At 39.7% G+C, this 25,004-nt stretch overlaps 2 protein-coding genes across 8 annotated transcripts in view; both read right to left on the reverse strand.

Moving 5' to 3' along the window:
- Nucleotides 1-420: 420 nt before the first annotated feature.
- On the reverse strand, nt 421-12,394 carry boka (BCL2 family apoptosis regulator BOK a). 4 transcript variants are annotated; one of them, XM_082525425.1, is made up of 5 exons: nt 12,219-12,394; nt 11,657-11,989; nt 8,989-9,117; nt 6,943-7,106; nt 421-2,374 (listed from the first exon to the last, which is right to left on the reverse strand). In XM_082525425.1, exons 2-5 carry the CDS (start codon nt 11,868-11,870, stop codon nt 2,249-2,251), a joined length of 633 nt encoding a protein of 210 aa, XP_082381551.1. In that variant the 5' UTR covers nt 11,871-11,989; nt 12,219-12,394; the 3' UTR covers nt 421-2,248. The 4 variants fall into 4 exon arrangements, with proteins under 4 accessions (XP_082381551.1, XP_082381549.1, XP_082381552.1 ...); XM_082525423.1 differs by having other exon boundaries at nt 11,657-11,992; XM_082525426.1 differs by having other exon boundaries at nt 12,155-12,394.
- A 3,764-nt stretch (nt 12,395-16,158) lies between these two features.
- The window catches only part of farp2 (FERM, RhoGEF and pleckstrin domain protein 2), a 36,516-nt gene continuing 27,670 nt past the window's right edge, over nt 16,159-25,004 (reverse strand). For 3 of the 4 annotated variants that reach the window (XM_082524611.1, XM_082524608.1, XM_082524609.1), the window contains 6 exons: nt 20,880-20,962; nt 20,140-20,258; nt 19,785-19,948; nt 17,924-18,031; nt 17,690-17,841; nt 16,159-17,606 (listed from right to left, as the gene is read on the reverse strand). In XM_082524611.1, the coding sequence (XP_082380737.1) occupies nt 17,513-17,606; nt 17,690-17,841; nt 17,924-18,031; nt 19,785-19,948; nt 20,140-20,258; nt 20,880-20,962 (720 nt within the window). In that variant the 3' untranslated portion in view covers nt 16,159-17,512. Of the gene's footprint in view, nt 17,607-17,689; nt 17,842-17,923; nt 18,032-19,206; nt 19,347-19,784; nt 19,949-20,139; nt 20,259-20,879; nt 20,963-25,004 lie in introns of all 4 variants that reach the window. The other variant, XM_082524610.1, reaches the window with a different exon arrangement.

Here is a 25,004-nt window from a genome sequence, read left to right on the forward strand (position 1 = left end):
GTGAATGAAGACCCCAAAATCAGACTTTATTTATTATAAGAGATATTTCACAGTTTAACACAAATAACTGCTTGCAAAGATGCATGCTATTTTGACCCACTGAATGTGGTTCAGCGGTAACAATAGCCTTCAGTGTTTATGCAGTTTCTTTGCAGCCTACACATACAACAGTAAGTTTACATTTGAAAACAATTCAGTAAATGATGTGCAACTAGAGATCAGTCCTGGGATATGAAACAAAAAAGACTGAAACATAAACACTGAAAAAAAACCCCACCTGTAAATACAGGTGTTTTCATTTCATGCACATAGACCACTAATTAATACTTTGTAATGAGGAATCATTTATTCAGGGTTTACAAGTGCTCATCCTTTGGAAAACAGCTGAAAATCATCATTAATGGCTCCAGACTTTACAGATTGCTTTAAGAATATTTTATTTATGTCTGCATATTTAAAGTCAAAGACCATTCACAAACATTTATGTATTTAACATGCCATACAAACAGTGAAATTATTCATGGAATAAATTCTACTCACGAAATGAAAGTGCTCAGAAAAAAACATGTTGCAACTCACTGCAGTTTCAGTACAGCAATATAACAAACTCCCTCACAGTGACCACTGAAGATGAATTAAGCTGCTGTACATAGAGACTTGGTGTAAGCATCGAAGCCCATTAAAAAACTAAAATGTTCTAATTTTATATCCTAATAAAAAAGTATTCATAAATAACTTGGGATAAAGCTTAATCTCAGCTTCAACATTTGTAATCTTAATGTTTACTATGGATTCACCAGGTAGAATAAATGTATGGTCTACCCTTTTTATAACAAAGGTACATTTCACCCCAAAACCAAAACTGCATTGATTCCCTCTGGTCTATGGTCTTATTGATCCTTCTAGAGTTTGGATCAATGCCACCTGTTTCATCCAACTGTAGAACCAACAAGCTTATGCCACGGTGAGGATTACTCCTCCTGGAGTATTGATCAGAATGTAATCACACTTAAACACAATGATCACCTAATGGGTTTCCATCCAAATTTGTTTCATCAAGGTCAAGGTCACATTTGCCATTTTACAGATAACAGCACACCATGCATCGTTTTGCAGAAATCATGACAGGGTTACTCATTTAAAAAATAAATAAAAACTATCTGCAAACCTTGTTGTCAGTAGTTTGATGAGAGACTGACTTTCTTTCTAAAAGGTTACTGTTTTTTGTTTGTTTTTTTACAGTTAACATTTGTTAACTGTATCGCTGGAATTAGCTATGGTAAAATTTTATTTAGTAAAAAGAAAATGGTGAAACAGGGCTGATGATTTAGCGTAAGAGGCATTGCTGCTGAGTTTTCAATGCTTTGAGCATCAAAGGGCCGTTGTCATTTAATTTTTATTATTTTCAAGAGAAAGCAGACATATATATAAACCTGTCACCTCCAAAAACAGCAACTCACGCCTGAATAATGTAGACTGACATACAGCATAAGAGGGCCAGAGGAAAATCTGTCAATCTGACATTGGGACGAACTGTCACTTTAAATGCTTTCAGAACAATGTTGAAGAGTGACTGTAGGAATGGAGAGAAAATGTCAAAGCTGCTGCCAATCATGATAAGAACAATAAAGGCCTGAAACAGAGAATGTGCTGTTCTGAGCATTTCAGACTGCAAAGTCAAAAGAAAAACAAATACACAAACCATGTTTTTTCTGATCCCTCGATATCAAGGAATTTTGTACAGTCCTTAGTTGGTCAAAAATATGTTGAATTTTCTCTTTATCTAGCATGAACTATTACAGCCCAGGCGAAAAGTGTAGATTTCCTCTAATACCAAGTTCTCATGAATGGCCACAGGATCTCGCAGATTATCCTGAGTTGACTTCTCTGTGTATAGGGCTAGTAGTTACCATTTGGTACCACTAGGAGCAGCCAAATCCCTGCAAAACAGGCACCAAGACTGGAAGCTGTGCAGTTTGATGAAAAATGAAAAGCTAAACTTGCTCACAGATGCAGTTTTTATACGTTTGCATCCGATGTGTGCCATTATATAACCATTAATAATAAATAGACAAGGGGAAGCCAAAGACGCGAGGAAAGTTCGCTGTCTGTGAAATGGGTGGGTGTTCATCAACGAGGCTCAGTGCAAATAAGTGTAAACATATTCCAAAGCAGTGGGTGCTTTAGTGGTGTTGGTGGTGTGCAGTGCCGGGCAGTGTGCTCACAATCCACTGTGTCTCTTTTTCTTTCACTTCTCGCGGAGGAGGTGTAGCACGACCGTCTTCAGGTAGTGTCCAAAGGCACAGACAGCAGACACCAGCCAGTGCGAACAGAAGTTTGGGTCAGTGCTCACCACGCACTTTGTTACATCCACCTGCAGGGAGACAGAGGAATAAAGATAAGTAAGTTTCACACAAGTGGCAACCTTTGTGGCTGAAAATAAAAACCAACCAAGATATCCAACTTTTCAGGAGAAATCAACATCTTCACCACCTGCTACAGAAAACAGTTTGAGCCAATTTCCCCCCTTTATAACAACTGTACAAAAGATTTATTTATTTTTACATAATTCACCTGTTGTATGGTTATAATCACTTTATCACTAATCCGGCCCACTCAACATGTGACATGTCTCAATTTGAGCTGTTTGTGAAGTTTGTGCTACTGCTTAGGTGAGTCAAATGTAAGTATTTTTTGTGTTACTTAACTCTAACAAGTAGATATTTGTGTCTTCCAGATGCATATTCTGTGAGTCATAAACTGTATATAAAGAATGAATGTAGCAACCATAACATCAACCATTTGTTTTGGCATTTTGAAGCCACCATGTAAATATTTTGAAGCTAGAAGAGACCGTATTTGAATAAAAAACTGTAGTGCTAAGTTATTAGCTAAAGCTAGCTTTTAACAAGCTGCATCCATATACTGTGTGTACGGTAGCCCTGAAAGGTCAAACAGACTGCAACTCAAAAAACTACCAGCAAATAGGAAAATGCTGCAAAACCACACAAAACACAAAGGAAATACAACAGAAAACAACAAAATCTAACAAAACACCATGGAAATGTTTCTGGGGAAACAATAACACTCCCTTTTTCTATTATGTTTTGTTTAACGTTCATTGTGTTTTGTGTGCTTTTACAGCATTGCTGTAGTTTCTGGTCTTTTCTTAAGTTGCAGTGCACTTGACCTCACTGTCTGTATGGGTGCAAAGCAAAGACACAAATACCTGCTTATTAATTTTAAGTAGCAGACTAATAAAATCCAGGGTGTACCCCGCCTTTCGCCCTATGACAGCTGGGATAGGCTCCAGCGCCCCCCGCGACCCTGAAAAGGATAAGCGGAAGCGAACGGATGGATGGATGGATGGATGGACTAATAAAATACTTGTCATATGATGCAGGTTTAGAACCCAGGAGCCAACTCTAAGGGAGGGAGCGCTAAACACAAAACACACCTTTAAGAGAGTTTGATAAGCAGTCCCAAAAATACAAAGTCCATAAGACAACATACTGACAAAACACAAAGGAGAGACAACACACTCACACACTGAGGGATAATATCATGAGGATGAGACAGTTGAAATAAGGCAGAGGAAAGTTAAGAGTTTAAATTAAACACTGTCCATAGAGGGCCAAACTGTTTTGGAGAAGGCTATAAACAGCATTTCTAGTGCTATAAAGCTGACTTGTTTTTCAGTTGATTGCTAATCAGCTAACTAACTTTAATCAATAACCTGGCACAATACACCTCTAGCTCAAAAAAAATCAAAGCTGTCAGTGGCTGGTAAGCTTTCTTTCAAAGCAGAATTTCACATATCATGATGTCACCATGGCTATGTCCATCGTTTATTTACAGTCTATTGTTTTAACCCTCTGAAGTCTAAGTTGCACTGTCCCGGGCTGTGAGAGTATGTTATTTTTGAAAGCTGTTCTCCCAAGTCTTGGTAATCAGGGGACAAAAATAAATAGAATAGAAGAAAGTAAACCTTCTGACTGACACACATCAAAAGCTATTTTTACTTTTTTCCCCCAAAGAGTCCTTTTGGGGGTTTTTCCAAAACAGATGGTTAGAGTTTCTCTTCGTGAATGATGACTTGGTTCTCACAGGGTTTAACAGACACAAGACGACCTTACAATTTCAACATGTGTCCTTCATTTTCCACTAATCTGACAATCTGCAGATATGCAGCTAGCCCACAAGAATGCCATTTTAAAGCCAGAGCCCACACTTAATTCTGAGCACTGCTTACAATACGAGGCCATCTACTCAGACTTTTACAGACAATGAAATACCACAGAGTGCAGTTTAGTGTCAGCTCTGACACTAAACACTTCTCCTCCTTCAGCTCCTGCCGCTTCTCCCAGTCACACAACGTTATTTAAGTTTTCCCCGCACACTGACATCATCTGTCAGAGCAGACGTCTCTGGGTTAGAGTGAAAAACAGGTCGCTCATTTGTACTCAGGAGGTCAGTTATACAATGCATCGCTCTCCATTTCGTCACACTCCACTTCTCTCTGAACAAAACAGGCTCGGGTGCCATGTTTCAGAGCGCACGGGCCTGTGGTTCGCTCTGCTGGAAAGGCATTAATGTGCTCTTTCCAGCAGAGCAGAACGCGGACAGAGGCACGTTGTCAGGCATCGTTCCATTTCACACACTGTTTGTCCAGGACTTTATCAGATAGGCTATTCCTATAAACACAATTCTGCAGAAGAACATCCCCTTTCTAACTGAACCATTTGTTCCAGGTTTTTCCTTTTTTTGTAAACAAAGAATTCTAGTTAATTTAAAACAAAAGGATATTGCGATTCTGATCTGGGTGGCTGTAACACGATATGACACACCAATTACAGGTGGAGCATGCTGTTTTTAAATTAGGCCGACAAGCACTGAGAGGATTAATAACAATGAAATATAGTTAGCTTCACTGATTTGTTTCCTCCCAGCCTCTGCTGCTGTTGCGACGAACTTCATCACAGCTAAATAAAATAAAAATGTTATTTTTGAAATGAATTTAATTTAAAGTAGTAAATACAATCTTTTTGGTTTAACTTCAATTGAGCCAAATTCGTCAAGGGGCAATTTGCTCAAAGCAGATCGTATAAAACAGAAAAAAACAAAAGACACACACACACACACACACACACACAGAAAAATCAAGGTTAAAATCAAAAAAGGTTCAAATCAAAAGTCAGACAGACTTTCGGCAAGCTTTAACATTTTCATGCATGAATTATGACAACCTCAATCAGCATTTTTTTCTTAAGTATTTTTATTCATCTTTAGGCATGAAAAGAAAAGAAGAAACTTAAGAGAAAAATCCCGATTGAGGTTGTCATAATTCATGCATGACAGGGTTAAATAACAATTACAATGAAACACGTCATACATCTATAGTAACATTAAACGCCCAGTGGGTGGCAGGGTATGGGATGACACATCAGTGTCCAGTGTGGTGGTTTATGTGCACGTATACCATCAAAACTGACACAAATACAAGAAAATAGCCTTTGAATAGCTGTCCACTGTAGTGACCACTATGTGTGAAAGGGTTAAGGGAATTCTGAAGTTTATTTGACCAACAAAAATGTTTTCATTTAAAACTGCTTTATGCCCACAATTAATGTGATCAGTTGAGATTACTCTGCTAGGGCCTTAGGAGTAACTGAACTTATGTATCCACTATAGTTGACCTGGATGCCAAAAAGTTCAAAAAAGGAAGAGCTGTGAGTGAAAACACAAAGCAGTGAGGATGAGCCAGGGAGACCAGCAGCAGCTTGGACTGAATGATAAGAAAATGCTGCTTCAGAGGGAGTATTTAGATTTAAAAGTGTTCATGTGCTGTCTTTCTTTAAAATAAACCCTATTTGCTTCAATAAAGTTGTTATCTAATGAAATAAAAATCCCTGTACGCTGAATCACACACGCAGACACACACGTTGCGATTGACAACCACCACGCCCAGCACAGGAGGATGTGCGCTCTCAGTGAAAATGTGAGATCAAGCTGTCAGTAAAAATCCTGAGCTCGGTAAATCTTCAGAAAGCTTCTGAAAACATGCAACCGTTCATTAACATTTGTCGGTGTCTGACAAATAGAAAAGACCTGCAGGTGATGAACTGGAATGTATCACAAAGGCTGTGTGAAAAGAAAAGAAAAATCGCCTCACGTCAACTCAAAGCGCAAAACTGAAAAGCGGGACTCTGAAGTTACATGTCCACACAAAGCTCCAGTTTCAATTTCAACCCTGCTCGAACAGCCTAAAGCAAAGTTTCTGACTGCATGTAAGTAAATCACACATAGCGTGGGAAAAGGGGCAGGTGAGCGCCACACTATTTTTACAGCAACCATAAATCCCTTCTACACGGTCACCGTCTCAGATCAGTACATTTTTACAAAGAATAAAATATTTCTCATCATATGTGGAGGGAGAGTTTCCTAATGTACATACACAGATACCTGAATATGTAACATAGGTTGGTATTGGAAGAAAAAGTCGTTACAACGTCAGAGAAAGAATGCAACAATCAGATGATTATAAATGAGCAAGCAACTGGTGACAGTAAGAAGGAAGAACTCCCTTTTATCAGGAAGAGAGCTTCAGTAGAATCGGGATCAGGGAGGGGCAGTCATCTGTTTTGCCCGGGGGAAAAAGAAGACTGAAAAGAGCAGCAAAGAGAAACCACGACACGTAAGCAGGCTGTGGTTGGTTAAAGTTATAGTCATTGTGGGGAACTGCATTAACTTAACAGACTAGACTAGCTGATGGCTTCCTCTCTTCTTTGGTTTTATGAGCTCTTACTGACACTTAACCGAACCCACAGATGCCGGCTGTCATTTTCAGTTACTTGTCTCATAGCTGCCACATAGTCGTACATTTATACAGACTAACACACGCTTACGGAAACATACAAACAAGTAATAATAAGTCGTCCTTACCCAGCCTCCTCTCTTTTTTAACCAGGAAGTCAGGCTCTTGCGGACAAACTCCCCCATGCAGTCGACAATGGTATGGACCATTGCTGGATGACCATGGCGTACACAGTCCACCGCCAAGGCTCCCGCTACAGCGTACAAGGAAACCACCTTTCCCCATGTCACACCTTATGAGAGAAAAAGAAACCACATCTTTACTTAAACCTATGGAAGCATCAATGTCCTGGTGTCTGATGTGTGAGCACATACTGAAAGTCATTATTTCATAAGTGGAGAGACCCTGCTCTCCACTTGAATAACTGCAGTAGGATTTAATTCAGCAAATGTGTCTGTCAGCAGCTTTCTTTAAAGGTGGATGAACAAATGATCCAATCTCAGCAGGAGGCCTGCAACGGGGAAAATCCAAACACCAGACCTGGGACGGCAGGCAGGCAGAATGCCTCGCTAGATTAGTGAGCACATCATTTCTCCAACCAAGCTTGCACGCTCAGTAGAGCTTTCTGCCGCCACACCATTTACAGTCAGTGCTTCGGACTATTTTTGTCGTGTTTATATGTCCAACACATACAAACCGAGCCTCGGCTTCATCAATCTCCTCTAACTGTCGTCTGATCTCTTTGAAGAGGAAATCTGGAAACTTGCAGGATGATACTCTAAAGTTTCTGCATATTTCATACTGCTATCAACATCTGATAGGTCAGGAATGTAGTTTTTTTGAACTGTTCAGAAAGATTTTAAATGTTTGAAAAGGACATGAAGGTATGAAGGTAAAATATAGTGGAAATTAAGCTGTACTCGATACTCGATAGGAAGTCAACCAAAAAAAAAAACATTCAAGCCATACTCGAGTATGATCTCCCTGCTGCTACAAAAACAACACTATGTAAGTTTTAGGTGCTGTGAATGAGAAAATCAGCTGGAGTTAAATAAGGCTTTCACTTGTGGCTACTTTTACAATAAGACACACAACATCAGAAGGGGTGTAAAACATATATTATTATATTATTATCTATGTTTACTTTTATATAATTAATATGTACTTAGTACTACAGGAAATGGAAATTGTAACAGTGTAGTCTGTGTGTGTGTCGACTACATGACTAAATGACTACAGCTACACCGTTGCGCGGGTTGCGTTACGATGCCTGAACATATTGCCGCTGTAGTTTATCTTTGTCGTGCGGAAAGCCAAATGACATTTCTAACTGTGCTCGTGCAGATTACACAAGTTTGTGGTCATAATCTGCTGTTGCTCAGGACTTCCTCTTTGTTCTCTTCTTCTGTCGGCACTGCGGTTTGTCCATGTTTACACTGTATTCACTGATACGCAAGTTTTCAACATGAGACTGAGACGTGAGACCTTTTTTTTTCCCCCCTTTTTTGCTCGTGGTATTGAATTCCCTTTGTAAGTTATCATAATCAGTTGTGAACTGTGAGAATTAAGGCAGATAATCTTTAAGTTCGCTACGTTTGAATTACTAAGTAACTCTGAACATTACTGAGGACCAGACTGACTGGATTTTCTCTCGTCTCCAGCCAACTGTTCTTTACCTTTTCATCAGACTGCTTTGTTAAAAATTCCCTGAAGAATTACCCAGCTGGGACTCATGTCTGAACTCCTTGGGTGGGGTCCAAACTGTCTGTAACAATCACTCGCTCCACCATCGTGTTAACCTAATATGGACTGAATGTTTTCCCTCCAGCTCCTTTCATTTGAGGGGGATAATGGCAGCCCTAAAAATGTCTCTCACTAATGGAGAATCCTGTGGTGAGCCTAAATAAGAAGTGTTTACACGACAACGGGCGGCATTATCACTTATACAAAACGTTTTAGCCATTTGTAATTTGTAAAGTAACTCAGTTCTCTAAACTTTCAGTACATCTTTATTTTGTCTGTCTCAGGCTTCCTCCTTCCCAGTGATAACCAAAATACGTTCCCTTTTTTCATTTTGAAGTCCACTTAGTACAGGTTAGACCAGTTAAGAAAGCACCAACGTTAGTTCCTGTGATGCAGATCTGCATGGCTTGATTTTCCAGAGTTTGACCTACCTGTGGAGAAAATGTCTGCAGCGACAGCCAGGAAGGCGTCGGACACCACGCTCTCCGATGTCACTGTGATGTTCAGCTGGCGGGCGACGTTACGGTACACATTGGGACGAAGGTACTCCAACTCATCACCTGTCCAAAACAAGAGAAAGCAAACTCAGTCAAAGCTCTCACTTTAAAAAAAACTCTCAAAACAAAGCTGTGTGGCTTTTAAAAGTAACTATTACACATTATAAGCCACAGCTATCTCGTCCAGTAGCTAGTCATATGGCTAGTAAAGGCAATTTTGACCACCTTAGATAATGCTGTATAAAAGATATGACTTTTGAGAGATATTACTGAATAAAATACTTTGCATTTTACAAAATACTTTGTATTTAATCTAATTGGAAAAATGTTGTCAATTGTTTTGATTTACTGGGGAAGCACTTTTGCTCAGTTAGACACCCTGGCTTGGTCAAAGAGCAAAGACCGTATATTAAACATGGACAATGTCACTGTGAAGTTGAACCCAATGTAAAGATACCCATTTCCTTAATCATGTCGTTCCTGAAAATGGCTGAAATTGACCTCACTGAATGCAAATCTACTTCTGGCCAAAAAAAAAAACTAAACTAGTTTAAATTATGCGGCCTAATTGAAAGGAAACAATAATAATGTTCTTTAATTACTCATACAGTGATTTTGATATCACCAATAAACTGCTGGTTAGCCTACATTCTGCTAATGCGGGCTAATTGGTCGGTTAAGACTTCTCAACAGGGCCTGCTTCCATGGAACTGTTTTCAAATAATAATGATGACAAATATATTGGGAGTGTAGCTACATCAAAACAGGAAGTCACGTGTTTATAAGAAGCAGCTGGTTTGACCGGTCGTCAGGAGGCTGGTACTGAAAATGGCCTGCTCACCTGAGGTGTGAAACCATCTTGGTGCATGCAGTAAAGTGTCCCGTATGTCATTCCTTAATACTCACAGAAAGATATTTTACTGCAATTAAGACACTGTAAAAAAATCTAATCTACAGACTCAACCTATTCTATCAAAGAAATAAGGAAAATTGAAAGAAATTTACAATTAATATAAAATTTATATTAACAGGCAACAACTCAGCGTTGAGCTGAGCTTGGACTATCTCGCAGGCAACCCCCTATTAAGCCAGTCAGTCAGTTTTTGAGTTTTCAGAACTTCTTTGGTGAAGTTGTGAAGCCTCAACTTTAGCATTTTCACCGTCACCATTTATAAGTGACAATCACAACACAGCCATGCCCTAAAGGATATCACGCTTTACTGCCCCTTTGGACTCCAGTGTGGATCATAATTTACCTAATGAGCATCATGTTGTATTTAGTAAGAATTGAAACTGGGGATTGAATTCATAAACACATCAGGAAAGTGTTTGTAGAAGTCATAGGTGCAGAGAGCAGCGGAGACATTTTCTCATAGATTTCTATAGAACCAGACGACTGTTCAAAAGAATCAGGTTTAAAGCACTTCTGTGCTGGTCTCACTTTTCTAACCCAGAAGCTGTTTCTATCTGTTACATACATTCATTTTACCTCTTGGCTGTTCCCATCTTTGTATTTTAAATCAGGGTATGACAGCCACGCACCGGATCTGACTAAGAAACAAAGGGACACTGCCCGGTGATAAAACACGGGTTTATCATCTCTCTCTGACCCTTTTAACAGTAAACACTTTAGTGAAACTATTAACTGAGCACTGTAGAAAGACTCAAAGCAGAGGAAAAGAGCTAAACTTTCCAAAGATACCAATAACGTCCTGGAGTCTCTGACCCAGCCCAAAAAACTCCGTGACATAAATGTTTTTACACAACATAGTTTTTGTTGAGATTAAACAAACCAGATATGACATATCAGTTAGTGAGCTTTTAAGATGCTGGAATTAAGTGAGTTTGGTCAGAACATGGCTAGACTGGTCCTCCTTGCTTGGAGTTTTTCTGTTATTTTGCCAGATATTAGTCTGCTATCAAAAAAGGTGAACTATTTATGAAAAAAGTCTCATTATTGTCGAAGTGTTTTGTAACTCTAGTCTTAGAAGGGCACAAGTGGTTTTGTTCAGTTTCACTATTCAGCAACAGTGTACCCCCTCCAGGATTTTCAAAGCTGAGCAGCCGAGTTTCAACATGAACTTCCAGTGAATTATCTGGAGGTGGGAAGTTCCGCACGCATGGTAAAGTGAATCCTCCCAGAGGAAGAAAATCCACCACACCAGTTTTTATACTGGGCCAGCATCCAGAAAGGAAAATATTACGCAAACTAAACTGTGACCTTAGCTTTATTATGGGGATTCCTGGGAATCACGTCATGATTCTCTAAATAATAAAGGTGTTCTCCGATAAAGTCGTTTACGTGTTTATTTATTTATAAGTATAAATATAAAATAAAGACATATCTTTATCATAAATCCCAATCTGGCCGTTTAAACGATTAAAATATAGATATATTCAATAGAATATAGAATATTGTGGCATTTGGCTGCACAAAAACGTGAAAGGTGAACTCAGCGCTCCCGGAAACCATATTAGGATTTAGCAGGAATACGATACATTCTTGAATATTAAACACACATTTGAGGGTGATCGCGGGTCTCTGTTTGAATTAAGTGTACTATTGTGCGCAAAAACGCACGAACGTTTCCCGAAAACTTACCCAGCCACAGCAGGACCGAAGATATCTCTCCCAGTGTCCCACCTGACGCAGCCAGTCCGTGTTCAGGCTTGGACCAGCCGATCCCGGCACGGTTCAGCCTGGAGTGGATGTATTCCCTGCACAGTGCTTTGGCTTGGGACACCAGCTCCTTGTCGGTGGGCGAGCGGTCAAACACTTCAGAGGCAAACACAGAGGAGCGACGCAACATCTCCATGCCCCCGTCACCCTCCTCTGAGTGCGCTCCTCACCTCACCGCCTCCACCGCCTCGCTCAGCGGCCGCTTCTCCCCAGTGGACGCCCCCTCTTCGAACCTTCTCCTTCTGCCCCGTCTCTCTGCTAAGAGAAAGGAAGACTTGTGGAGATTATCCTGCAGAACAAACACGGGGATTAGTTTGTGAATATCTTTTGATAGCCTAGATAAAGCTCCAGGATCCAAACGCAATCAAAGTCTGTCGAAAACCCAGGATGGACACTTCAAGGAGAAGCTTGGCACTATACCTGAAAAGTTGTGTATGAATCCTTAAAGGTGTGCGGACATCAAACATCATCCAAGCGCACTTACCCGAAGTACTATGTCGAGAAGGTAAAAAAAACCCGACATCCTAAGTGTGCTGCATTTTAATCTCGCGGAGTAGAAAATGTTTTCACTTTTAATGAGTTACTGCCACGCTGAGTGTAAAAAATGCTTTCCACTTACAGTCTGCAGGCAGGCTTTCCTTCTAAGGGAACTTATTGTGGAGTGAAAGGCGGAGATAAGCTGTAGCAACGCAAGCACCGCCCCTCTGCCCCCGACCCACCTCATATAAAAGACACACATACAGGACATGACCCAGTTGTGTCTCAGCTGTTAATCAGCAACTGTTTTTATTAAAGGTGTGTCTACAAGACAAATTGTAATTTAAACTTAAGTAGTTCTGATTTGTTGAAAGCAATGAAGCATTTAATGTAGTTTAAATGAAAACAAAACGTGCGTGGTTAAATCAAGTGTGGGATCATAATGGAACATGAGAGCGGTATTTAATTAACTGAAAGCAGGTTGTGAAGAGATTAGAGGCAGTTCAACAGTAAAATGTTAATAAAAAAGCCCTCTGTCTCAGATTAGAAAATGAAAATGGACATGATGAAAGCAGTATTTCAATTTTTTTTTTTTTTTTGCTGTATTATGTGACGTAATCTTTTACTGCACACGATTTTTCTTTCACAACAAAGCCAAACCCATTTAATAGCCACCATTAAATCGCGTGACTTTCTGACAGCGTATTAAAGACAGCATCACACATGCGTGTTAATGACACGCAACAGTGGGATATAAATGCATGAGGAGTTAAAAGAGGTGAGTGGAACACAAATACTCAGGGTTTATGGTCACCTGATCCAAACTTACCTCTATGCTTCATCAAAAAGGAAAGTTTTAAGGCTAGTAGGTGTCTGCCTCCTGAATCCAAAGTGGGGGCTTGTTCCAGTGAAGAGGGGCCTGAAAACCAAAGGCTCTGCCTCCGATTGTACTTTTACAAATATCTACAAGCCACAAGTAAGCCTGCAGTCAAAGGGCAAAGATCTATGTTGGGATAATATGATGCTACATGATCATTCAGGACTTTGTATGTGAAGAGAAGACTTGACATTCAGTTCTGGATTTTAAAGAAACCAGTTTAGAGAAGGCAATATGAGAGAAATGGGATCTCTCTTTCTCGGGCCTTTTAACACTTTTATTGCACTGAAGGCTGAAGGAGTTTGATATTTGATATTAAATATTTATCTGGAAGTTGATAACACTTGTGCCTGTTTGACTTAGTCTGAGAAAGGGCTAGCCTTGCCGTGTCCAAGATAACATTAGCACTCACTAGAGCCATTTTCACATAAAACTATATATCAGATTGTCAGTACAATACTACAAAGTCATTCTAATCTTTAATTGAGTGCACAAAGTGTTGATTTGGTTATTTGTCTAGAGATCTCACAGCCAGAAGTGGCAGGCAGTATCGTCATCGACTGGAGTATTTCCAGTAATGGGACTAAATCTGATTTGTTTCTGGCTACGACAAACAAAGCTTGGTTCACGTCAAGCGTCTTGTCCAGCTCAGCAAGAAAACAGGTTGGCACACATTTCTTACAAAAGTAAATGATTCCTTTAAACCAAATAGGGGCTGGGTGGTGGTGGACTCACAGCTGTTGTTGTACATTTCACAGGAGGAGATAAGCTCAAAGTCACACGGTGTCCGCCTTTTTCATAATGTACTTCAAATGAGGGAGGTCACTTTTTTATGGGAACCCTCTGTGACACAGTCGTCCAGCACAGATAAGAGTTAGCCGTGATAAAGCAACACGGTGCACCACTTTACTCAGTTTATCAAGGCAGAAATCAAAAGCTGTAATCTTAGAACTCTGTGTTAATGCAGATAAAGCTTGTGAAGTGAAGAAAATGGAAAAAAAACTTAGCGACAAAGGTAATCAAACAAGAACTAATTCTAAAGTCTTTGGGCTGTAGAGTTTAACTGTTAAAAGCTGCAGTCATCATTACTGACAGCCACAAAGACCCTTCTGAAGTGGAGGCACATTGTTGTCTGAAAAGTAAAGGAGACACGCCTTCACCACTCCCCAGCAGAAAAATGTTCGAACACATCAGCTTGGCAGACGAGCAGTATCAGCATTTTTGGGGAAGACACCACACCCACTGCTCAGTGCTGTTTGGACAAGCCTGAGGAATGCCCTGCTTTGTTTATGACTGACTGGCATTATTTTCTGCAGATCCTCTGTAATACATGAGACACAAAAAAAACAAAAAAAAACAAAACAACTCCCCAAACTGCGAGTCTCACCCTGAACAGGGAGAAGGCTGATTTCTCTTATCTTCAAAATGTCCAGCACAAAGTGTGTACATTTTACCGTCGTTGTAGTTCAGGTTATGCAAGCTGTGCAGATCTGATGCTATTTCTCAAGTGAGCAGCAGTCTCGTCAACACTGCTGTACAGTCAGGTGTAAAGTAAAGGCTACACTTTTTTTTAAATAATGCAATAACACATTTATTTAGTGTTCCAGCTCACTATTCCTCTTTGGCATTTTCTTAAATATGTTGTTTAACCTCATCATCCTATCTATACATGAGCAAATGCTTAATTTGATTAATGGGGGATGTGGCTCGTTCCTTGAAATCCAAACTATGAAATTCTGCACGTTTCAAAGTCGTCTCGCTCAGCCAAGTCTGGCATAAGATCCAGCAGTTAATATGAGAAAATACATGCCGTGTGGGGAACTAGTTTGGCACGCTAGTTTTAATTTTGTGTGTTTATTTTCTGACGGTCTCAAATCAAGACCAAAACATTGTTTTGTACATATAAATTATGTCAGTTCTATAAATGATACCTGTATTTTGAAATTACTCAGTGAAACTTGACACATTTTTCTGTTTGGTTACTTGTGGATAATGTGCACTTAACTAGGCAACATGCAAGTGAAACCTCTACTCATTTCTGGACGTTTCAGTCTCTTCTCATCCCAACACTTTAGATGCTTTTTGTCAGGTTTTATGTACAGTTAAATGCCTCCTAATGTTTTTATATTCAATTTTTACGAGTAGTCATATGTGACCTTAAGGTTTTATCTAATGTTCATTATGTAAAGCAACAGATCTGAGATATTAAAATGTACTTCGACCCTACAAGAAAACCATTATTAGATAAGTTCCACTCTATTTAATAAAGTAATTTCAGAGATAAATGAAGAATTTCTTTCAATGCTTTCAAAAGCTAGTCTGGTCAAATGTTAGTGTTGCATAAAGACGGGCTGACTTTTATAGGAAGTGAAGATTTTGTGCAACTTGTCTAGAGATTATCACAAAGGGGAACTATTATGCTAATTTCTTGGGGGTATTGCAGTAGATTTGCATGATGCAGTGTTAAAAATAATTCAAATTTATCTTGTATTCAGCCTTGGGGCAGCCCCGGAGTTCGTCCTGCATCTAAAATAAATAATTGTGGCCATCTTCTTCCTTCTTTAAAGCCTTTCTTCCTTCTTAACGGCTGGTTTTTGAAAGAGGGTTTTAACAGCAGAATGGTGACTTTGTTTTTTTAAAATGTAGAGCCAAAGCTCCACCTTGGTTTGAGACATCTGTACAGATTGTGCATGCTCTCATACTTACACAGGATTTCTCAGCCATATGAATATGAAGCTCAGGTGGCTGTTTATTGCAGTGATGTGAACTTCAAAGAAATTAACATTTTCAGAAAAAGTAAATTCAGTTGCTTTGAAAATGCAATGTGTACTTTGGTCCATGCTGCTTATCTTGACAGCAAGACCGCTTGCAAAAGAGATTAAGACTTCCTGGTTAAATAAAGATTAAAAAAGAAAAATCATTCAGGTATTTTTAAGTTGAGCATTCACCATTGAAGCAATATACACATGACAGTAAATAAGTTTAGGTCCACTGAACCAAAAACATCTAACTGACGTCTTAAACGTAAAGTAGTAAACGGGCACCAATGTAAGCACAAAGCCACAAGAAGTCTGATTCAAATTATGCTTTATTTGTTAGGTTTTTAAATGGAATAACATGAAGACTACATGAGTGTATTCAGGAGCCTGGCCCTGACGACATCCTACACAATAAATAGGAATAACATACTGGATGTTAAGTGTGCAGCAGAGTCTGCCTCTTACTCGCACAGAATGCCTGATGGTTCGGAGATTACCTCCATCATCACTTTCTCTTTAAGCTCCAGAGGCGGGGAGGGGGAGGGAGGTGCAAGTAGGACTGCACGCTTGGCTTCACCACAAACACACACACACACAAAAAAAATAAACACATCACACACACAGAGCGACAAGATTCCAGTCTTCTTAAAAATATATAAACCAAATAATACCATGGATTCATGTAAAACACTACACTACTATCTGTGCAGCTCCCGTTCGTGTAAAAGTCTGACATGTGGCAAGTCATCCTCAAACAATTACTTAAAAATATGTTCTCTTTAGCTTTTAGAAGGAAAATCTGCAAATTTCACAAAGTAAACACTAGAAAAAAAAAAATTGTTGCGCAGCATGTCCTCAAGTAGTAAATCCCTATGGGTCATAAAAACAGGAAACATGAGATATTAAAAGAGAGAAACGTAGCACCAGACTGACCTTAACGCTGCCTAACTAACCAGGCGCATAAAACACAACAGCTCCCTTTAAAAAGTTTCAAACACTGATTGCATTCTCCCACTCAGAGCAAATAAAGCAATCAGGTCTGGCCTCAGAGTATAGAAAAATACTGCCCACAACAAATCCGCTTCCTCGCAGCAGCGTGAATTCCCTAAAACTTCCCAAATCATCGAGTCTCCCACTTGCTTCAGCATCTCATTACCTTCCCGTTCACCTCTTCCTCACTAATGCCCTCAGCGCTTTCAAAGTACAGTTTAGAGAGCACATACAATTTGCAGTACCTTCATTCCCCACATACTGTATTTCATCTGTATCCCAGTCAGTCCCGGTACAGTACTGTACCCAGTAAAGCTTCAGTCCTTCAGAAAACCTGAATTTAAGCCCTTTGTGTTGGTCCCATAAAAACAGCATCTCCCATCAGTCTATGCGATCAAAGAAACAAGAGCACAACATATGCAGGAAAAAAAAAAAAAAGCTCATAATGTACACCTCTCCCTTTCATTATATCCTGTATAGTGGGACAAATGTTACCATTTACATCATTAATCAAGCAAAATGCAGAGACCATTAGAATCAAGAAGAAAAATGTTAACACTTGAAACTGGCAGTATCTTTCATTTGTTAATGTTTAAATGTCTATTTCACATAGAAATGACACCGACAAGTCTCTGATGCCCCAGAGGCCCAGCCTCCAGATACACGACGCTCATTTCAGTTTCCGTTGATCTCCATGGGACCTCCTTTAGGTATGAGGAGGCTCATCCTGCCTGCAGTGCTGGCTGCACTTTTGATCACCTCCATCCATCTGTGAAGAGCAGACATGCTACTGTAATCTGATGGATGAAGAACTGCACGGTTGGAGGAATCAACTGACCTGAATCAACTTACCTTTCAAAGGTGTACTCGCTCTCTGCTCTGAAAAAGTATACGTGAGACTTGAACTGAAGTTTGAAGACGTACTCCTTGTGAATGCTGTCCGATTCCTCGGGCGTGCTGACCGTGTAGCCGAGCAGTGGAAGGCTAGCCAGCGGGAAGTCGTCCTGCAAACGAGACATCGACAGACACCTCAGTGACGTGCTTTTACGTGGGCTCGATCTTTGTCACAGATCTATGAGGGCTGACCTGATGTGTCTTATAGAAGAACAAGCAGAAGTTGGTGAAAACGACCCAGAGTTTCTGCCAACCGTTACTGTTCTTGAACTTCCTCAGGAGGTAACCCGAGAGCTGGTTCTACAGAGGAAAGAGGAGAAAGGAACAAGGTTAGACACTGATGATTGCTAAAATTAAATGGATTTAATGCTGGAGTTTAAAGTTTCATTCATGTGATCTGTAGATAATGCATGTTTGTGTGTTAATTCTAAGGTGAAAGAGTTAATGCATGCTGGCGCTCTGAAGGTGGAGTTTGATCTGTAGTAATTATAACAGTAGTTTTGTTTTGCTCATGCACGTCCATGTGATACACGGCCTCACTAACCCTGCGTTTCATCAACAAGTGGTTGTAACTCGGCTGTTTTTGCTAATGTGCTTCTGCGTTAGCTGCCAAGAAGACTATTCAGTTTGTTCACCATTACCATGGTGATTTAACCAGGTAAAGAGAGACCTTCCTGGCACAGTAAACTCTGGCTTGCCAACACACAGCCCTCAGCTCTGATTTGCATCTAAAAATTTGAAACCGCCACCATCTTAGTCCAACCGAGGAGAGATACAAGCATGAGCATATCAGTTCTTGCTTAAACTCTGATTCAGATTTTGATTTACAAAACCCAAACCTTAAAAAACAAACCATTTTTGCTTTCATGCTTCTGTTAAATTTTTATATAATTCTATTCAGTACACTAAGGAGTCTACCCAACAGGGAGATTAGCCGTGGAGCTGTTTTTCTTTCTGACACTTGGAGACTGAAATAAATATCTGGCATTTTTAAAATGCTAAAACACTTTTCTAGTTTTCCTGACCAAAGTGCTTAAAATTTCATTACCCAATGTGAGGCTCAAACACAACCCTTGAATAAAGAGTCTCAAGCTCCACAGCCTGAGGTAGCCTGGCTCCTTCGCTCTGCTTCCAACTTCTCAATCTGGTATTTAAAATATATGCATTTTCCGTTCTTCATTATCTAAATGCTCGTGTTGCCTTCATTTTTGCGTGCTTTACTTCTAATAATTCTTCTATTTAACATTATTTGTTTTGGTAGGAAGATCCAAACTGAAATGGAGACTTTAATTTGTTTTGAATGCATCTCCTGGGACACAAAGTAGCAATTCTAGCAATAAATTGACAAATAAGATGTTTGTATTTCTTGGAATTCCAACATCACTCTTCATCAATTCTAACTCTTTATGACTTTAGGGAGGGAACACGGTCACTGTGTAGCTCAGTATTCTCTTTCGGGTCAGTGGATCGAGTACCTGGTTCATGCGGAGGTAATCAGTGAGAGAGAGGTTCTGGTTTCGGTACCAGCAAACATGTGTGATGGTATTTGGTCTTTGGCCCTGACCGAGGAGATAGCGAGGAGGAAGTTCTAGTGAGATAGCCGGAGAACCGAAGACTGGAGGAGGTTGAAGAGAGAGAGAGAGAGAGGCGGGGAAAAAAGGAACAAGAGGGTGCAGAAAAAAGTGTTAGCATGTTAGCTCTGAGAAGTGGAAAGAAGAGCATGTTAGGAAATCCTTCAGGTCTGTGGGGTGAAAAGCCAGTGTCAGAGGAAGGTTCTTGCATGCACATAAAGAACAGAAGATGATCTATCAAGGAGAAATTGACTGTTAGAGCCTTAAAGAACTTAAAATGGAAAAAGGTGGAAAAAATGAGCATTTAAAAAAGGCGTTAAAGGGTTCAGAAGAAAACAGAATGCAAAGCCATTTCCGCTCACTCCACTGATGCTGGTATGAAGATGGGAGGTTTGATGTACGTGCTGTTGGTGTGTGTCGTGTGCATGCTGGTGTATGTAAATGGCAGTGTTTGCATGTAATTTGGGGCAGGGGAGGAGTACCTCCACAGCCAGGCTGTGGTCAGACATAGACACACTGGTGTTGCGATGCCAGCACACATGCATGGTTGTGTTGGCACGGTGGTGCGTCTGCTTGTCCAGTGAAGTGCGGGAGGAGTTCATGTCATCCTCAGACTCCTGCTCCAGAGAAACCTCGTCGGACGACCCTAAGGGGGGAGGATGGAGGACAGGAAGTTGTGTAGAGGAGAGGAGGGGGAGGGATTAACAGTACGTTTGGGGTGTTTGTGTCCAAACGGGATTTTCTGCTCACTAAGCTGAGAAAAAAACTCAAAATAGCCACAAAAACACACATTTACACTCAAGGCTGTGTAGGTATCGAGTTTAAAAGAAAACTTACGGTTGGAGCGATCGCTGAGTCCAGCGTCAAGAAAGATGCTGGATTTCTCTTGAGACTTCTTGGCCATGTCGATAGCCAAGTTCAGATCCTCAATCCACTTTCCCATCTCCACTTTAGAGCTGAAATCACAAACAGACAAATTACGGCGTTGCGGACACATTTTTAGAGAGAACTGAGGATGATGTAACACATTATTGGGATACTTCCAGTTTATTATAACAGGGTTCTTTGTTTCTGTGCTTTTGGCCTGAATTTGTAGAGATTTTAAATCAAGACCATAAGAACTTTATAGATGTAAGAATGTGGTGATGTGGCCAATGAAGTCTGACAGGCCAAAAATAACATAAGCCACTTTACTTTGAGGAAAAACCCACCAAGTATTCAGACTACTATACTAACAAGGGCAGGTCAAGGCAAACCAGAAACATGACTCTTATACTGATGGAAGTTTACAGTGGATGGCTCAGGTAATGATGTTTATATTACAGTGAACACACATATTTATCACTCGTGCCAATAAAAGGAGCAGTATTTGACTGGATTCAGGCACCTGGTATTTGCTGAAGGTTCACTTAGAACACCTGTTTGGATCTGCATTAGATTTACTTGCATTTATTTGATGTTTATTTGTGATGGTAATAATTACATGGGACTGGAAGTACATGATACACACAAATGTGCTGTTCACTGCATGCACAGTCACATGCCACTACTCCAACTTCTCCCCTTCCTAGTCTTACCTGGCAGCCACCACAATGGTCCTCTGAGCAGAGTAAATGGTGAAGCAGTGAGGCACCGACCATTCATTTTCACTTTCTTCTACCTATAAGCAGAAAAAGGAAACTATTAAAAGAAAGCAAAAATGCAAGCTAGATGGAGGAAACGGGTGAAATCCAAATAATGTTCTTCACCATGAATGGTTTCAGATCAAGAGCAGAAAGGGAGAACAAATGTAAAACGTCTGGAGTCACAGCGAGACCTGGGAAAGAGCCTCTACTGAAGCATCTATGTGTCTGGAGGTAAACTGTGGTGTGGTCATCTTATCTTTCATATCCTAATGATATCCATGTGTAAGTCAAAACACACATCACCGTGCCCTGCTGATAGTTCACCCTTGTATTTATTTGTATAGAATTATGAGTAGTTATGACAGGCAGAGGCCGACATGTCTGTGTGTCTTGAGTAAACACTGTATATTTAATTAAAAAAAAAAAAAAAAAAAAAAAATGGATGTAGCCATTAAGACATCACCCATTGATTTGTGATCATTTTGGCAGTCACCACCTCAGTGTTTTGAACCTGTACAGATGATGGAGGGGTGGATCTGACTGAGAAACCAGCAGAAACTTCTCCATCACAAAGTCGTCACACTGAATTATTCTTCAAGTCTCAGTTCAAGTAAAATAGCTGATAATTTAGTAAACATGTGTATTAGGTACACAGGAGTGTGTAATGCTGTCATAAGTGAGAAGCAGGCTCATTTTTATGAGGTGCCGTAAGGGACATTATTACTGAAATTTACGCTCTCACACACACACACACACACACACACACACTACTGAAATTTACGCTCTCACACACACACACACACAACTGAAATTTACGCTCACACACACACACACACACACACAACTGAAATTTACGCTCTCACACACACACACACTACTGAAATTTACGCTCTCACACACACACACACACTACTGAAATTTACGCTCTCACACACACACACACACTACTGAAATTTACGCTCTCACACACACACACACACTACTGAAATTTACGCTCTCACACACACACACACACTACTGAAATTTACGCTCTCACACACACACACTACTGAAATTTACGCTCTCACACACACACACTACTGAAATTTACGCTCTCACACACACACACTACTGAAATTTACGCTCACACACACACTACTGAAACGCTCTCACACACACTACTGAAACGCTCTCTCACACACACCTGAAATTTTAGCTCTCACACACACACCTGAAATTTTAGCTCTCACACACACACCTGAAATTTTAGCTCTCACACACACACACACCTGAAATTTTAGCTCTCACACACACACACACGAAATTTTAGCTCTCACACACACACACACACGAAATTTTAGCTCTCACACACACACTACTGAAATTTTAGCTCTCACACACACTACTGAAATTTTAGCTCTCACACACACTACTGAAATTTTAGCTCTCACACACACTACTGAAATTTTAGCTCTCACACACACACACACAACTGAAAAGCTCTCACACACACACAACTGAAAAGCTCTCACACACACTACTGAAATTTTAGCTCTCACACACACACAACTGAAACGCTCTCACACACACTACTGAAAAACCAAGGCATTTCAGTCGAACAGGAAGGCGTTTCAGTTAAACAGGAAGGCATTTCAGTTAAACAGGAAGGCATTTCAGTTAAACAGGAAGGCATTTCAGTTAAACAGGAAGTTAATTCTTGACAAGGAAACTGAAGGAAAAAGTGTTAGATTTCAAACAAACCACTACACAGATGTCTACTCAGCAACCTGTTAGTTAGGGGTGGGTTTTTATAATCGATTTATTGATTAAAATCGATTCTGGCTTGGATAACGTGAAATCGATTCATTAAAATCCTGAATCGATTTTTTAATATAAATTTATTTTACCCGAAATGCCAGAATCTCTGGTGAAACCTCACAAAATTTCAACAACCACCAAACAGCTAAGACAGTAAATGAGAGCAGGTACACGGCTTCTGCACAAAGACGTAAACACACAGCGCGGACCCGCGGATCAGAATCAGTGAGATGTCGCCTTTCTCACCCGACAGCACGGACACGGTCGGGGCTGAAAGCCGACAGCTCGCTGACTCTGATCTGTCGGCAGGTCCGCGCTTTGTTTTCACGCCGTTTTTGCGCCGATTCTAAAGCTGTTAGTTTGATCTCTCTCCAAACAATATTGACTGAACCAGCAGCAAAAGAAGATCCAAACTGCGCTTCACATAAACATCGTCATGAATTCCCTCTGACGTTTACTATTTCGCTTCCACCACGATAAAATCGCACGTGTCTCTCTCTCTTTCTCTCTCTCTGTACTTCAAGAACAGTTTCCTGTCTAAAAATCTGTTTTCTGTATTATTCGCTTGCTTGTTATGCACAAGTCTACTGTTGTTTACAGCACAGTCGGCCGCTGTTTTTTTTTTGTTTCATTTTACATACTTCCGAAAAGAAAACCTAATTTCTGCCGTTCAATACTGAATAAATTTAAACTTTTTAAAATTATGCAAAATGCAAAACGTTAGCCGTGTCTCTAATAAAACCGCTGTAACGTCAGAGGTAACGTTCATATGTTAATGGTTTTCTTTCGTTTTTGATGTACTGCAGAATATTTTTTATAAAATCCCAGGCCAGGAAAACCACCTTCATGTTTTTATGTGTTTTATCTTCAGCTACTTTGACACAAAGGCATCTGCTGTGATGCTCACACCTTTGATAAAGTCTTGCGTGTGTCAGCTTCCTTTTTTTAAATACAAAAATATGTAAATGTACTGATCTGAATTATAATATTTCTGACTGTCAAAATTCCCCATAATCAAATCGAATTGAATTGTGGAACAAATCGATTCTGGACCTTAGTGAGACAGCTGCATTACTTAACAATATATTAGCCTCAGCATAAGTCAAAATTTAGAATAGCGGGAGACGTGCATTATCCTGGTTATTTTTTTGGCATATGTGCTTTTTGTCTTTTTTTTAGCAAAGAAAAATATCTTAAAATCATCAAAAAAACCAGGGAGAGAAGGCTTAGCGTTCCTCCATTTAGCACAATGGATATGATATTTACTCAAAAGTATTGTTAAGATATTCATTGTGTGTACTCATGTTGTACAGTGTTTAACTGCATTATGGTTACTGTGGTTTAACAGAGACAGTATTTTAGTTGCCACCACAAGGAGGCACTGTTTCATTGTAAGAGCACGGATGCTGCGTCATCACGCCCCTAAGAAAAAAAAAGTATACCACAACGAAAATGGCACCCATGAGAAAAGTTTTGCCGCATGTTGATGAGGAATAAAGTTCCCAAAAATATTAAGGACATTTTTGCCTCCGTCTCATTTTCCTTCGAGTTGATCGCTGTCGATGCTGCAATACTCAACAAGTATGATGATGTTAATAATGTCTGAGACATCCAATGCTAGATGATCCATATAAAAAAAAATTATGATGTAATTCAAACAGTGGCACATCATTAATATTTAGGGAAATCCAATTTTTTAAGTTGCACCAAATACATTGTGTGATAGGGCATAGGAAAAAAAAAGATGTTCTAGGGTTTCATTTTCATCAGTACAAAAAGAACACTGATCCACCTCAAAGCCAAATCTCTTTTTTTAGAAATTCTGCCACAGTATTAGTTTTGTTTAAAGTGTGTTTCTTTAACTTTAGGTAGAATAGGCTATTTCATAAATTTTTAGTATGCTTTATCCAGTGTATATGAAATAACTAAATTAGAACCATGCCATGTAACCATTCTGTTGTAACTATGAAATATTTTGTCTTTGAAGAAACTACTAACAAATTTCTTATTGCATTTTTATCAAACAGCTGACATTGCCCTAGCAATAAATTTGGGAGCACTGATGAGAAATTATTGTATATCATAAAATTTTTAATCAAATGAAGCAGAGGCAGTGGGACCAGTTCACAAAATTTGTTATATTCTCTTTGAGAACAGTTTAGACAATATTTTTCTGAAAAGTCTGTGTAACTTAGAATGACACCGTTATCATCCAACAAATCTGTTATGAATATAATATTTTTGTTCAAACCAGTCACTCTTGAAAATTGATTTTTGATT

The sequence above is a fragment of the Aulonocara stuartgranti genome (genome assembly GCF_965226115.1).
Source record: "Aulonocara stuartgranti genome assembly, chromosome: 23".
NCBI classification, from domain to species: domain Eukaryota; kingdom Metazoa; phylum Chordata; class Actinopteri; order Cichliformes; family Cichlidae; genus Aulonocara; species Aulonocara stuartgranti.